Consider the following 15,732-nt stretch of genomic DNA (forward strand, 5'->3'; position numbering starts at 1 on the left):
GAAACACACACACACACACGTTTGTCACTTCAAAATTTCACCTTTAATTTAGTGCGCCATTTGCTGCTTCTATGGAATTTGATGAAGTTTGCATCAATGATTCTGTTATTTTCCTGTCTATTACTGAGAAGCTGCTTTGAAACACATTTTTTTTGAGTATGCATTTATGGCTGTGTTTTGATGATTTGTAAAGCTAATATGTAGTGTCACTGGAAACACAAACATTCGATCCATCGCTCCGAGCGCTGATTTGGCAGTCGACAGATTACAGTTCATCTCACGGATACTAAACTGAATCGATGAGATCACCCTGCAGTTGCACTTTTTCACTGAAAAGAAGTACATTGCACACACGCATATTGGCGAATATATCTATGCAGCACTCTCTGCGCATTAATAAAACATCCATCCATTAGCGCTGGTTTTTGTAGAAATGTGAGCGTAATCTAATGAGCAGACCGAAGGCCTGCGGGTCAGGATCATTCTCTCGCGCACATACAGCCATTTACTGCATGAGTACCTGAGAAAGAGATGTGTGTCTGAGAGATTTATGAGTCTATCATGTGGGTTTGTGGCCATTAGATGTATTTGAAAATCATGCCTGCAGAAACAATCAATGCAAAACAACTAGAACACTCATAATTCAGTTCTTTTTGACAGTAAAATCAGCAAGAACCATATAATACAGATTTCCATTGCCGTCACAGATCTGCATGATGAAGGTCCAGGTTTATCATTATGTAGCCATTATGATACGTTCATCATGCTGAAAAGTGCGCAAGCGTTTTTCCATAGCAAAATGTCTGACATCACTAATGACATACTAGTTCAGCTTTCAGAGATATATTTGGTTTCGTTTACAGAAGATGTGGGTCATTCAACAGCTGCAGTGACAGACGCTATAAATGTACATCATTCCATGAAATCTACGTAACGTACAATGAGCAGTGCATTTTACAGTTTTTATTTATCTTTGTTAATGTTAGTTCACGGTAGTTCAGGTCCATTAAATAAAATTAACAGATTATTTTAATAATGTATCATTAACTCTTGAAATTAACATTAATTAAACTTAATAAATGCTGTAGAAGTATTTTTCATCATTAGTTTATTTTAACTAATATAGTTAACAAATGGAACCTTATTGTAAATTTTTAGCGAAAACTATTTATGACAAACTTAAAAATAAGTTTTAATATAATATAGAAGTTTTAGAATATTTTAAAAAAAATTGTACTATATTTTAGTTTGATGTTTTTTTTTTTATATATACAGTAGTTATAATCCATTTATTCACTTTTTAAGCATATGTGAAAATAAAACTTCCAACTTAATTAAATAATTTTCCCCTAATAAATAACATACATCTTAAATGTTTTGGAGCACAGAGTGAAGAGTAGTCTTTTTAAAGATGACACTTGGCAGATTATTGCTAAAGTGAAAAAAAAAAGGTTAAAAAAAGTTCTAAAAGTTTTTTATACATTTTTTCAATTTCTATATGAATTATATATTTTCCAAAACACATTTTAACTTTCAAACTCTGAGAAAATCAAAGACATAAATTTAAACAAGTTGTGCTCCAAATTTGAGGTTGATATCTCAAAAAATAAGCTTTCAGTAAGATTTTGTTTGGGTGCAGTACCAAACGCCTCCACTTGATGAAATTAGTCTCCCTTTCATTTCCAATGCACTTATTCTTGACTGCGTAGTACAAGAGTGTCTTTTTTAGGACCATTTAACATTTTCAAATCATGCCTATGATTATTTTGTGCTCACAAGGCAAATAGCAAAAACGTTAAATTTTGTAAATACTGTTTTCCTTAAAGTTTTGTACCATTCCGATGAAGTAAAAAAAATACTAAAAAACAAAATGTAAAATTTTCGGTCAAAAATGACCAAACAGTTCAAAACGTTAGGATTAAGTTATTTATGTTTTCATAAATAGATTTAAAGACTTCACAATAAGGTTCAATTTGTTGACATAACTTTATTAAAATAAATATAATATTTAGCTATTCATTTCAAAAGGACTTTGAAGACCTTGAAAACTCAAGAAAAATAGACAAAAAACAACACTGGACCCCACCGACTTTCATTGCATGGACAAAAAACAAAACAAAAAAAAACAAATACAGGTTTGTAATGACATAAGGGGGAATAAATGATGACAGAATGATCATTTTTAGGTGAAAATACTAAGATCTAAAATCTACAACAGTATTGAGCTTTACATTGGGTGAGTAAGACAAGTCTTTCATTCATTGGCTCCACCCACTTTTCATGGAACTCACACTGATTGGGCAGTTCTGATGTCATGCTGATGATTGACAGCTATGCATGCTTGGTCGTCTCCCTTGTTCTTGCTAGTGTTAGTGTGATTGATTGATTGATTGATTGATTACGCTGACCTTTGAACCCTGCTCCAGTGCAGCCCGATCAAAACAATGAAACTGTGCTGTGTAATGTTTATAGTACAATAAGAAATAATAGTAAAATAATAAAGTAAATCGGTTACTATAATTTCCAGTGAATCTTTATTTGCGAGACAGGTCAAAGGTCAGGAGCAGGTACGAGGGAGACGTTTATGACAACAACATGATGACAGATGATGACGCGATGATTTGACGAGCCAGTGTTTTATCGTGGCTCTTACCAAGACCGAAATCCTCACACGCTTGGGCGGCCTGAAGTCAGGAGCCACTGTGTGCTCCACGTTATTATTCTTGCGTAAGGAAAAAGGGAAGGAAAACATAACAGACACACAAAAAAATGATTACCCTTATATTACACACACATGCGATTACCCTTATTTTAAATAAAACTATGAGTAAAATATCACTACAACACCAGTAGATGAAACGGACGACTCGCAGCTACAGTGATGAGATTTACCTGTAGCAGGTGTGTGTGTGAGTGTGTGTGTTGTGAGTCTCACCTCCATTGCATCTGTCTGAGGTCGAGCACACAACAGATTCTTTAAGCCAAGGCCAGAATCATGAGGACCTGACAAACAGAGAAAAGATGGCCAATTTACATACTTCTGATATGAATATAATACAATATAATTTATGGAGAATTATTTAAAGTTTCCACTCCATATTGGAAGGTATCTTCACTAGTGGCAATTTATTTTCAAATGTGTACATTTTAACTCTTTCCCTGCCATTGACAGACAGCCCATGTTTTTGCTGTTATACGGTAGGGGGCGCTGTTACGCATCTTCTGAAAGAGCACAGAATCTCCGGATCAAAACACAGGCGAAGAAGCAGAAACAAGTGATAGAAGCATTGTAAAATAACGCCATCATCAAACATTAACCCTTAATTGCATACCTCGGGTCTTCAGTGACCCGGGACATTATTCACTACCCTCCTCCTCGTTCATTTTTTAAAGTTAGACATCAACCTTCTTGGTATTCCTGAATCAATTTATTATAAAGAATATAACAAGAAAAAAAATCATAAATCATAAAATTATAAAAGAATGCCTATTTTTGCTTTCATTTTGAGTAAAAATTGTATAGGGTCGCAAACGACCCGAGGTGTGTATGAGTGTACGTATATTTTTTCTGCACAACAATAATTGAATCCTAGATGACAGAAAAGGTGCAATTCACCTTTATTCCACAAGGTGGCAGTGTCTGATACACAATGCTGAAGTGACGACTCATTCACACAGAAAACGAAATAATAAGAAAAACCTGGAATTGTCTCAGCGATTTCCTGCAGAGCAAGTACTGAACGCAATCAAATATGACTAACTGTTACTGGATTGATCTGGTAAAGCTGTTAGAGATCGAAATATTGATTTTGAAGATGTTGAAAATTATATAGTTTAGAGAATACGTTTGAGATCGCAAATGGGCTCATATTCGTGACCTCAAACGTAAAACTAGCCCATTATTTGCTGAATGTACTGGGAAATGAGCTCTGATGAGGACAGTGATGATGGCATAAAACATCTGCACAAACAGAGCCCTTTCAAACTCCAAAAGGTAACAAAATATGCTTTATTTTATTATTCTGTAATTGTTACTCAAATATCAGAAGAGTTTTATATTATCGCGACAGGTAGAGATCCTTCCATGTTAGATATAGATCCGGGTCGATAAAGACACGAATATGTAAGAATGATTGGCGAAACAGTCATGCATTTAAGGGTAAAACATCATTAAATCAAAACTGGGGTGTTGATGGACTTGATCTAATCCATCTATGTTTTAAACATAATTCTGTATCTGATCTGGAGGAAGTCTGACAAAAATGTTCAAAATGTTGTTTTTTTATTAAACTTACCCACCCTTTGTTGATAAAAAAGAAATGCATGAAGCTAAAATAATTTTTTGTTGTTGTTTTTTTGTTTTAAAGGAGTCCTTGATTATGATTTGACTTTTTTAACTTTAGTTAGTGTGTAATGTTGCTGTTGGATCATAAACAACATCTGCAAAGTTACGATACTCAAAGTTCAGTGCAAAGAGAGATATTTTCTTTTACAGAAATCACTGTTTAAGGACTACAATGAGCTTCTTCCTGGGTTAGTGACATCACAAACCCTAAAATTTACATAAGCCCCGCCCCTGAGAACACACAACAAAGGGGGCGGGGCCATGTTGGGCTGCTTTAGAGAAGAGGAAGAGTTGTTGTAGTAGAGTGTTGTTGTCATGCCGTCATTTTACGCCGGACTGCTTCACAAACGAGGATCAATTCAACACAAAAGATGAACATGACGACACATGCTAGTGGATGAGTTGAATCAACTCCACAGCAACTACATCAATTTATCCACTAACCATTCAGAAACGTCTAAAAGTTGTAACTTCTTCCTGAGTCTCTCCATCAGTGTCGACTCCGGTTTGAACAATGTAAGGCTGAACACCAGAGACTTATATTACATCTTGTAAAAGGGGCATTATTGGTCCCCTTTAAAGCAGAGGCCCTGTTCTTTCTTTTGATATATTTTTGTCGATAAAATGTTCAGATATTCATACAACAAAATATTCTGGAGGCAGTTAAATTTTTATGGAAATGATAAAAATGCCGACGCTGGCTGGGAACTTTAAAAAAAATTACCCCCATTAACTTTAACAGTATTTGGTACCATATTCCTCATCATATAAATTACATTCTACACAATAATTTTTTTTTACTCCTATAGTTGGGAAAGCAATTGGGCAGAAAGCACTATTTTCACTGTATAATTTAGAGGTTGGGTAAAAGTGTAGCTTTTATAATTAGCTTCATTATAAAATCAACATGAAATCAAAACTGACCCCAATTATTTTAGCAATAAATGTTCCTGGTACAATAAACCATAAACATTTATCATAAGTAAGCATTTTCACGGCCTCTGAATTAACATTTCTGTGGACATAACCAATACTACAAATAATATTATTAAAAATATAACTTAAAATAGTGTTCAGTGAAACTTTGTAAATATCATTATTTAATTGATTAGATTAGACTTTTTTTAACATTTGGTTTTGCTCAGATATATATTATATTACTAAAGTTCAATGCACTGAGATTCACTTCATGTCTTCAAGAACAACTATAATACAGTATATACAAGTAAATACAGTAATGCACAGTAAAATCTCCAGAGTTAAATCAACTCTGCTCAGGTACATATGGTCCCTCTCTAGATAGTGTTAAAATAACACTGAAGCAGAGTTAAAAGTGATGAGATAATTAAGCAATTAATAAGACTGTGACTGAAGTCAGCTGTAGTTCTTGTGTTTCTCTTTTCTTCAGTGATTCTGCTTGTTAACAGCAGGTGTTCATCACTAATGCACAATCATCACTTCATTAATTGTTTAATTATCTCATTTACTTTAACTCTGCTTCAGTGTTACTTTAACACTATTTAGAGAGGGACCATATGTACTCTGAGCAGAGTTGATTTAACTCTGGAGATTTTGCTGTGTGGCCAAAAAGGGGATAATTGTTTTTAATGACTCTACAAGTTCCATTAAACCATCAAAATATGAGAAAATAATATGCAGTGTGAAAAGCATACAAATCAGCTTGAATTGAAGAGGTCTGAATTGCGTGCGTGGTATTACTTGTAGGGATCTCTATGTTCTTCTCAGCCATAGACGTCCTCTTCAGTGCAGGTTTGAGAGGTTTAGGAGAGATGGGACGGGCGGGTGTGAACGATGACTCTTCTGTGGAGATCTACAATTTACACACGCAAACATTCAAGATCATGCCTCAAAGATCTGAAACAAAGAAACAAAGTTAAGTCAAATAAATGCTGGCACTCTGACCTGGAAGCGAACCTCGTGGTTGACCTTTTGACCCCCCTCCTCGCTGCTGGGCGTGCTGACAACAGACACGCGCTTCCTCTCTGCATCCGCACGCTCTCGTATGAACTCCAGCCGCCGCTGACGACTGAGATGCTGCGACAGGAGAGCCTGTAACTGAGCGCGCTCAATAGAGCCCAGCAGGATCATAGACTCTGAGAGAGAGGCATTAGTAGGAGGGAAATTAATACTTTCATTCAGAAAGATCAAAATTGACAGCAAAGACATTTATAATGTTGCAAATGATTTCTATTTCAATTAAATGCTGCTCTTTCGAAATTTATTTTCATCAAAGAACCCTGAAAAATAAAATGTATTGCAGGTTTTTAACATTGATAATAATCAGAAATATTTCTTGAGCAGCAGATCAGCATATTAGAATGATTTCTGAAGGATCATGTGACACTGAAGACTGGAGTAATGATGCTGAAAATTCAGCTTTGATCGCAGAAATAAATTACATTTTAACATAAATTCACATAGAAAACAATGTTCTACGGAAGGACAGAAATCTCTCAGATTTCATCAAAAACATCTTCATTTGTGTTCCAAAGATTAATTTTTTTTCCATTTATTCGTTTACTCCAAATACGTATGTGATTGTACCTGCAGACTCCACCAGCGCCAGAGTTTTGAGGTTTCCTGCCATGAGGATGTCGTGAAGGTCTCTGTAGGTGGAGTTCAGTGTGATGTAGCGAACATTTCTGACCATGATGTCCTCCACACGGATATTATACTTCCTGCAGACAGAGTTTCCCACAGTTACGCAATCACTGCAGCAGAATTCACAGCTGTTTGATTTATTATTAGCAGTGTTTGTGAAGTCAAGCAGCACTGCTACTACTGCTCATACTAGAGTTTGTGATCTGAACAAACACTTAACAGGTGTAACAGCATGAGAAGTGGCTTGTTTCAAGCACATCAAATTTCTGTTTTAAATATTAATATTACTACAACAATAATATCATTATTTTAATTTGACCACATGTTATTTTCTCAGGTTTTTTTTTACATATACTGTCATCCAGACTCAAGCATTCAACCTTGTTTCGGTGTTATTTTAGTATCGAGATACTATTACAGTCTTTATCAGCATGTTGAATTAGTTTTTATTTTTAGATTTTCATTTTAGTTCAACTTTTAGTAATTTCGCTGTGTGTTAAGTCTTTTTTTAATGCAATGTCTATATATAGTTTTAATTGATTTCTGTTTCAGTTTTAGTTATTTTAGTACAAGTTAAACTAAATTAAAAGGAGAAATGTTGCTTTGGCAATTGGCTCAAATAAAAGAAGTGTTTTATATTTTATTTTATTTCAGTTAATCTTTATTTAATTTCAAGAGACAAATTTCTTTTTATGGTTTTAGTTTTAGTTGTGAACAATATCCCAGTTTGTTACCAAAGTTTTTATAGGAAACAATCACAAAATTTTTTTATTTTTTATTTTATTAATAGAAAATATGTATTTATCAATTACTAAAACAAAATAATTGGTTCTGGAAAAAGTGCAATCTAGAGAAACTTCAAACCGCAAACAGCACTCACATTTACTTCAGAAAATGCACAAATATATTTAAAATGAATACACACCAAATTTATCCTTTGCGATTATTTCAGGTGATGACGACAATTGTGAAGACGCCGACTTTGGACCAACATTCAAAAATTCTCACATTTATCCTTATATTGTAATCATTACGAGTACAAGTTGTAATGCAATACTTGCAGTGCAATACTTTGAATAATTTCAAATTTAATGTAAAGAAATGGTTGAAGGATAATCAGGTGTGTTGCCATTAGCGCAGACGTGTGGAAGAATCTCTGATGGATCAAATGTAATGTATCTGGACTGTGTGGATTTGATCTGGGGATGGGGCTTTGTCAATGTTGGATGTGTTGTTTGTCTGTTTTTTTTTTTTTTTTTTTTTTTTTTTAATTATTTGTTTGTATATATATATATAATATATAATATATATAGGGTATTATGTGATAGGCTGTTTAAATGCACTATGAACCTGCTGTTACTTTGCTTCTGCCCAGGGACAACAGATGAAAATTAGCTTGTAGCTATCTCTGGTCTGTACAATATATGTATTGTGCAATGTCCCTGTTAAATAAATAAATAAATAAATAAATAAATAATTGCTCCCTGACATGTTCATTATGTTGATGTTACTCACATCACATATTATATTATAGCTGTGTATTACTGCCATATGGACATTACTTTGATACAGTCATCTGATAACAGAATACTTCCTAAATTGTAACGCTGAAATTAGTATTTTCTGAAAGCTGCTTTGAAACAATATGTTTCAAACTTGAATTTAATAGTTTTTTGTTGGCATACAAGACATATTTTGTTCCTGTATTGACTGACATTTTGGCTGTATTGTGTATTGTGAATGAAAATGAAGTGACAAAGAGAGAGGAAGAGATACAGAGCAGTGAATGTCAATGAGTGTGTGTGTGTGTGTGTGTGTGTGTGTGTGTGTGTGTGTGTGTGTGTGTGTGTGTGTGTGTGTGTGTGTGTGTGTGTGTGTGTGTGTGTGTGTGTGTGAGTCTGTCCTGCTGAGAAGTGAGTTTTCTGTAGATTCTAACTCAGCAAAAATATAGCTTCCGTCACACACACACACACACACACACACACACACACACACACACACACACACACAGTTATGTAATTGTTCTCTTGACAGGTATAAATGCGTCTCTGAGATGCCACAGATGAGTTTGACACCAGGGCAGAAACACAATCATTCAGAGCAAAAGACCTGTATGTGTGTGTGTGTGTGTGTGTGTGTGTGTGTGTGTGTGTGTGTGTGTGTGTGTGTGTGTGTGTGTGTGTGTGTGTGTGTGTGTGTGTGTGTGTGTGTGTGTGTGTGTGTGTGTGTGCTCTGCATCATTGCTCCCATTTCAAACTTTGAAATCCTGAACATTCGAAAACCCTCAGAAACTAAGATTCGGTTTGCCATTAGTCTGCGTTGCACGGGACAGTGTGTGTGTGTGTGTGTGTGTGTGTTGTGTAATTTTAGACCCTATTTGCAAACAGATTGGCCATTTACAGTAATTAAGAGAAAACGCCATCTCTGTCTGGAGGATTATGAGTGCCACTCAATGAAATGAAGGAAAAATTAATGCCAAAGAACAAAATGTAAATCACTTTTCAAATTAACAACGTCAACGTCGTAAAGTAAATTTGTTAATGTAGTTAAATGTAAAGATCAAATAATAATTTTAACTTTTAATTGCATTAAAAAACATTTGCCAATTACTTTATTTCTTTAGTCATTACAAAGGTTCAGTTATTAGTTGTGAATTAACATTTACGCCACAAGTTGCTTCAGTTGAAATTATGATTACACTGTAAAAAATAATTTTCTTACTTTTGTTATTTTTGTCTTGTTTTCAAGAACATATATCTAAATATTCTTAAATCAAGATACATTTACTTGAGAACCAAAATGACTTAAGATATTGTAATTCAAATTCAATTAAGTTTTTTTTTTTTTGACCCCATTGGCAGATGTTTTTCTTGTTTTAAACACAAACTAATTTAATTTTGATGAGAAAAAGTAATATCCTAAGTCATTTTGCTTCTCAAGAAAATGTAAGAATATTTAGATATTTGTACTAGAAATCAAGAAAAAAATAACAAAAGTAAAAAAAATCATTTTTTGCAGTGTAATCATGATTATTATTATTATTATTATTATTATAGTTTTTAAAATGTTTTGCATTAATTATTTTTGTATTTTCTGTTTTAATTTTAAAGTTGTATTAATTTTGTTGTATGCTTTTGTCATATTTATTATTGTTTTTATTTCAGATTTAGTTTTACTTATTTTAGCACATTAAGTTAGAACTTAATGAAAATGAGAAATGTTGCTTTAATAACAAGGTAAAATAAAGTTTGTTTTATGTTTTATTTTATTTCAAGAAAGGAAAATGTTTTAGTATTATTTAACTATACTAACCCTGACACAGCCAGACTTAAAAGATGAATTTTAAAGTTGTTGTATTTTTTTAATGAAGCAAGTTGTAAAATGTAAATGTAACTAGCTTCAAATGAAGATAATGACTGTGATTGACTGAGATAAAAGAGTCTTCTGCAGTAGTTACTGAATCCATCAAAAACAAAATGGTAGCAGGAACTGGACGGACAGACAGAGAAACTCACTCGTGGTGACCCCAGCCGAGCTCGGGCAGGTAAGGCAGCTTCTTAATGCGTATTATGGAGTCGTAGATGGATGGCTGAAGACTCTGAGCGACGGCGTTGGCGAGAATCACAGCGATCATGATGGGCAGAATGTGACTTATCTGACCAGTCAACTCAAACACGATCACGGCTGTGGAAACGGTGTGTGTGACCGCTCCGGATAACGCTGCCGCTCCTAAACGGAGAGAGAGAGTTTTTAAGGCAAGCCACTACAGGGGCACAACCAATGTTTTTTCACACACTAGTCAATTATGGTTTATTTTGCTTCCATAACATGTCTTTCAGGCTAGTGTAAAAGAAAACATCTAAAATCCACATTTAAGTGTTTATTTTATTGCACTTTATCTATTTGCGTCTGTAGATTTCAATTACTGTACAACAGATTTTTTTTTCTCCACTTCAGCAGCACTTACATACACCACAATTTACAGTTTTATTCCCATCTATATACTGAAGGTTTTTACTGAGGGGTTTGTTCATAAATCATTCATCTGATTTTTTACAACATTATGTTCCTAAAAACATGGTGAAAATGTGTTTTTCCTGGCTGTTGATAGTATTTTCTGATTTATGGAGTGATAAAAAGATATATCCAAAATTCCCATGGTAAAAACTCCACTATGTTAACAAGAGAGAGAGTTTTAACAAAATAAATTAAAAACATTGGTGGTTCGCTTTAATTTAATAAAGCAAAAAGAAAAGCAACAGTACCAAATGAACACAAACTGTTGGACCAATTCAACTCATGCTCATCTTATTCAAACTCATGAATGGACAAGAGGGGGAAACTACTGAATTAAAATTCAAAGAAATTCAGCAGTCACACATGCACAACACTGATGTAAACTTATGAACAGTCAGTAAATATAAATTAAAAAATATCTACACTTATAGTTATACCTTAATTTTTTTGAAAACATTTTTTAGTATTGCTAATTTTCAATACATTTATTTGACAGATACACAGTAATACAACTTGCAGTGAAATCTAAACTTGGTAAGCTATGTAAATTATTCATTAAATATAAATAAATAATAGGTAAAAAAATCCAAAATGTATAAATTTATTGGTTAAATTTTACAATAAGCTTTCATTTGTTATAACATTAGTTAAAATATTAGTTAAACTAAAAATGAGCAATATATTTTTTACAGCATTTATGTTAATGTTAATTAGTAAAAACATAATTGTTCATTGTTTGTTCATATTAGCTAATGTTTTAACTAATGTTAACAAATACAACCTCTGATTTTATTAATGTATTAGTAAATGTTGAGATTAACATTAACTAAGATTAATAACATTAGAAGTATTGTTATTGTTAGCTCATGTTAACAAATGCAACCTTATTGTAAAGTGTTACCAATTCATTAATCAAAAATATTCTATTAAAGGGCAATTGTTTGTCAACATCTTATACTTCTCTAAACCCTTCTATTGTCTATTAAACTACAAATAAAATAAGTATTCAAGAGGGGTTATTGTTATTTCAGAATTAAATCTAGTGGCTACTAATCAAAGACTTCATCTTACTAACAATGAAAACAAACAATCCCCAACCCAACACAACAAAACTAAATCAATGCCTCTCAAAAAATCACTATGGCAACACTGAGGCAATTTCTATAAAAGGTAATCATCTGTGATGAACGTGTGTGTGAACATGTCTGTTAAAGCATATCATGTCTGTTTGTTTCTCACCCACTACAGCGTATCCACCAGGCACTATGGGATAGATGGTTCCGTCTGTATTAATGCCCTCTGGAAACCATGCGGCCATACTTTCACCCACCAAACGGCCAAATGCAGCACCTGAAACACACACATTCCCAGGTCACATTTTAATGTCTCCATCATTTTTGTTTACACACATCACATACAATATTTTGAAAATGTAATATTTCAAGGCAAGATACTACAGGGTTTTTTTTTTTTTTTTTTTTCATGCACTGGTCAATTTTGAAACATTTTGCTTCCATAAACTGTCTTCTTTCAGATCAAATCCACATTTAAGTGTTTATTTTATTGCACTTTATCTATTTGCGTCTGTAGATTTCAATTACAATAGATATCTTTAAAGGCTGTGAGTTTTTTTCTCCACTTCAGCAGCACTTACATACACCAAAATTTACAGTTTTATTCCTGTCTATATACTGAAGGTTTTTACTGAGGGGTTTGTTCATATAACATTCACCTGATAAATATTCAACATTTTATTCCTAAAACATGGTGAAAATGCTTTTTCTTGGTTGTTTACAGTATTTTCTGATTTACGGAGTGATAAAAAGAAATCCAAAATCCCCTGTGTGAAAACCTTTAAGTCTAATAGGTCAACAAAATGAAAGAAGAATTTTGAATCTGGCTTTAGCCAATGTTCAGATTTATGTTCTGGAAATATATGCAAATTACATACATAATAATCAGATGAAACATATGCAAATTATTTATTATATATTTTAATTTGATAATGCCTCATTTGCATATTGCATAGTCTTAATCTACTGTGATTAATCAACTAGGGAATTATGGTGAGAAGTTTTTTTAACCTATTCGCCTGGGGTGTCTTGCCTTACAAAGCAATATTTTAAAAGAAAACCATACGCACACTTACCAATGACAAAAACAGGCATGAAGGCTCCACAAGGTACAGGAAGAGTTGTGGCTAAAGCAGACATCCAGAACTGCACGAGAGACAACAGTAACTCTCATTTAAACACAAACACTTTTTCGTAATATTTCACCAAAATCCAATACCTCTGCAACAACTTTTCTGCTGATGTAACCAAGGAGAGAGGAGAATATTAGCCAATAATACCATCAGTGTTGAGGGATTAACTAACTAAAAGTGGTAAAGCTATTATCTTGGTAGAATTCATTTTTCACTAGCATGGCAGTAACTCAGTTTTTTTCCATTAACAAGCTACTTCTTCCAACATGTAGCGTAGTGTGACAAAATTACATTGCTGGTTGTTACAGAACCATTGCTAGTGACACACCCGTATGAAATTGAAACTCAAAATAGCCCAGAGCAAAAACAAAAAAGCTATTTAAATGTAACACATTCAGGGAGAATTCCAATTTGGAACTTTCAAACAGTTTGTTTGGATCAGTGAGTATGTGAGGAGGAGACGGCACCTCACGTATCAGGCCTGTCTGCGTGCCTGCAGACGCCTGTCTCTCCACACACAATAGCCTGCCATATGACAAACCAGAGGGGTGTGATATTCACACATGCGCCTGTGTGCGTCACAACATATCAAAATCCACAAATATCCTTACAGATCAACCATTCGTTTTACATCTGACGCAAAATCTGTCATGCCTGTCATCTGCATGACATTTCATGCCTAAATTGTATGATTTCCTCATCACACTAAAATAGAAAATTAAATAAATGTCAGATGTAAATGTGTAAATATAAAAGAATCATGAAAACAACTCATAGTTTTCATCCAGCAAAACAAAAAGCTACTTTCTGTTAGTTTTATCCTCAATCGTGTCAAAGATCAGCACATTACAAGACAAGAAATAAATAATCAGTTAAAGAATAATTTCTAGAAATTAAACATTTGAATTATTTAGAAAAATTTTACATTAAAAAAAATTATATTTTCAAAATATATTTAACGGCAAGGAAACACAGGGCTCAACGCTAAGAATGTTTGGCCCCACCAAAAAATTAATAAATAAATAATTTTTTGTTGTTTTTCTAATAAATAAGCCATCAATTTTTTTTTTTTATAAATTTCACAATTCTTGATTGATTTCAATTTTGATACCACACCAAAAACGACGAGCCTAACTAATATAAAGATCAAACATTATTGAAGACAAGTGAGGCTTTAGTATTAAAATAAGAACAAAAACAAGCAACTGCTCCAATAATTACAACATAAAGATGCAAATGAAATAAACTGTGCTTTAAGTTTTTTAGATAAGTCTGTCTAACAGTATTCAGGTACAGTAATTTAATAATCAAATGTAAAACGATGCTGCATAGTATTCAGTATAAATTAAATTTAAATGTTAAAGCTACAAAAGTTGTTCAGTCAAGATCAGTGAGTGGATTTCTCATTGTCTTTTGTTGTTTGGTTAACAATAAAAGCACAGAAGGCAGCAGGAATATTAGGCTGCTGAAGAAAGAAAAAAAACACGAACGAGAACTCAATTCAGTACTCACACGCTGTTTTCGATGTGCACAGAAAGTGCTCGAGTACCAAATTGAGTTCTTTCGCATCTTCTCGCAATTGAATCTGAATGGTTAAAAAAAAAATCACTTGACTGTTTAAATTGACGATACTTAAGAACATGCAAATGATAAACTTTCATGACCGACTGGGCTGTCAACTGTCCCGAGCGTTTTTTACACTGACCCCAGGCTATTGTGCAGTCCTTACTGCCCTGAAACACAAGTTTGACAAAACTTCTTTGTAAAAGAACAAAATGATAAAAGTGTGTATTGTGTGTGTGATCTCATTAGTGAACACCACAAGAAAATGAAAGTCACCTTTCATTTTAATACCACTTTATTTGAGACAGATAAATTAATTATATGAGGCAAATGGCAACACACAAACATGACCAATCACACAAAACCAACAATTCTGAACTTTTGTTCCAATCTGGAAATAGAATATCGGATGATTTGTTAATTAGACACATGAACACACACAGAGAGATAAAGGTAAAACACACCCACTTGTCACTTGGTACTGAATGTGAGGTGAATCCTGAAATGAACTGTGTGTAATTAGAAAAGCAATCTAATTGGCTGATTCACACACCAGCAACAGAAGTTAATTAAGAGAGAAAGTCACGCACTAAAGCAGACACAAGAACAAACACACACGCGGAGCACAATCAATGGTTCCTGCGAGAACAGAACAGCTCCTGGTGGAGGTTGAGGTGGGATAGAGTGAGAATGTTACATAAGTGTTATGTGAGTTATGCTGGAGAGCGTTTGAAAGCTGTGGGTGGATAGAGAGATCATTGCATAATATTCTCTCTTTCATTCCTTTCTTTCTCTCAGATGCTCTCTCTCTTGGCACTGAAAACTGGAGAGATACTGCCGAAATCTGCTCTTCTCTTTCTCTCCACCTGCCCCGGTATTCCTTCAGTGATATATATCCAGGGCATAATATATATATATACAGCTATGGAAAAAATTAAGAGGCCACTCCAAGTTCAGAAATCAATGTAAAGTGGTCTCT

General features: G+C 33.8%; 1 protein-coding gene across 2 annotated transcripts in view; it reads right to left on the reverse strand.

Annotated features, from left to right (window-relative positions):
• Nucleotides 1-15,732, reverse strand: part of clcn2b (chloride channel, voltage-sensitive 2b) — a 71,595-nt gene that overhangs the window by 11,130 nt on the left and 44,733 nt on the right. The window contains exons 13-20 of one of the 2 annotated variants that reach the window (XM_067365478.1): nucleotides 13,134-13,203; nucleotides 12,224-12,334; nucleotides 10,483-10,696; nucleotides 6,911-7,044; nucleotides 6,269-6,459; nucleotides 6,065-6,176; nucleotides 2,936-3,003; nucleotides 10-2,722 (exon numbers count right to left, since the gene is read on the reverse strand). In XM_067365478.1, coding sequence (XP_067221579.1) covers nucleotides 2,558-2,722; nucleotides 2,936-3,003; nucleotides 6,065-6,176; nucleotides 6,269-6,459; nucleotides 6,911-7,044; nucleotides 10,483-10,696; nucleotides 12,224-12,334; nucleotides 13,134-13,203 — 1,065 coding nt within the window. In that variant the 3' untranslated portion in view covers nucleotides 10-2,557. Of the gene's footprint in view, nucleotides 1-9; nucleotides 2,723-2,935; nucleotides 3,004-6,064; nucleotides 6,177-6,268; nucleotides 6,460-6,910; nucleotides 7,045-10,482; nucleotides 10,697-12,223; nucleotides 12,335-13,133; nucleotides 13,204-15,732 lie in introns of those variants that run through there. The other variant, XM_067365477.1, reaches the window with a different exon arrangement.

This window comes from Chanodichthys erythropterus, chromosome 17, assembly GCF_024489055.1.
Source record: "Chanodichthys erythropterus isolate Z2021 chromosome 17, ASM2448905v1, whole genome shotgun sequence".
NCBI classification, from domain to species: Eukaryota; Metazoa; Chordata; class Actinopteri; order Cypriniformes; family Xenocyprididae; genus Chanodichthys; species Chanodichthys erythropterus.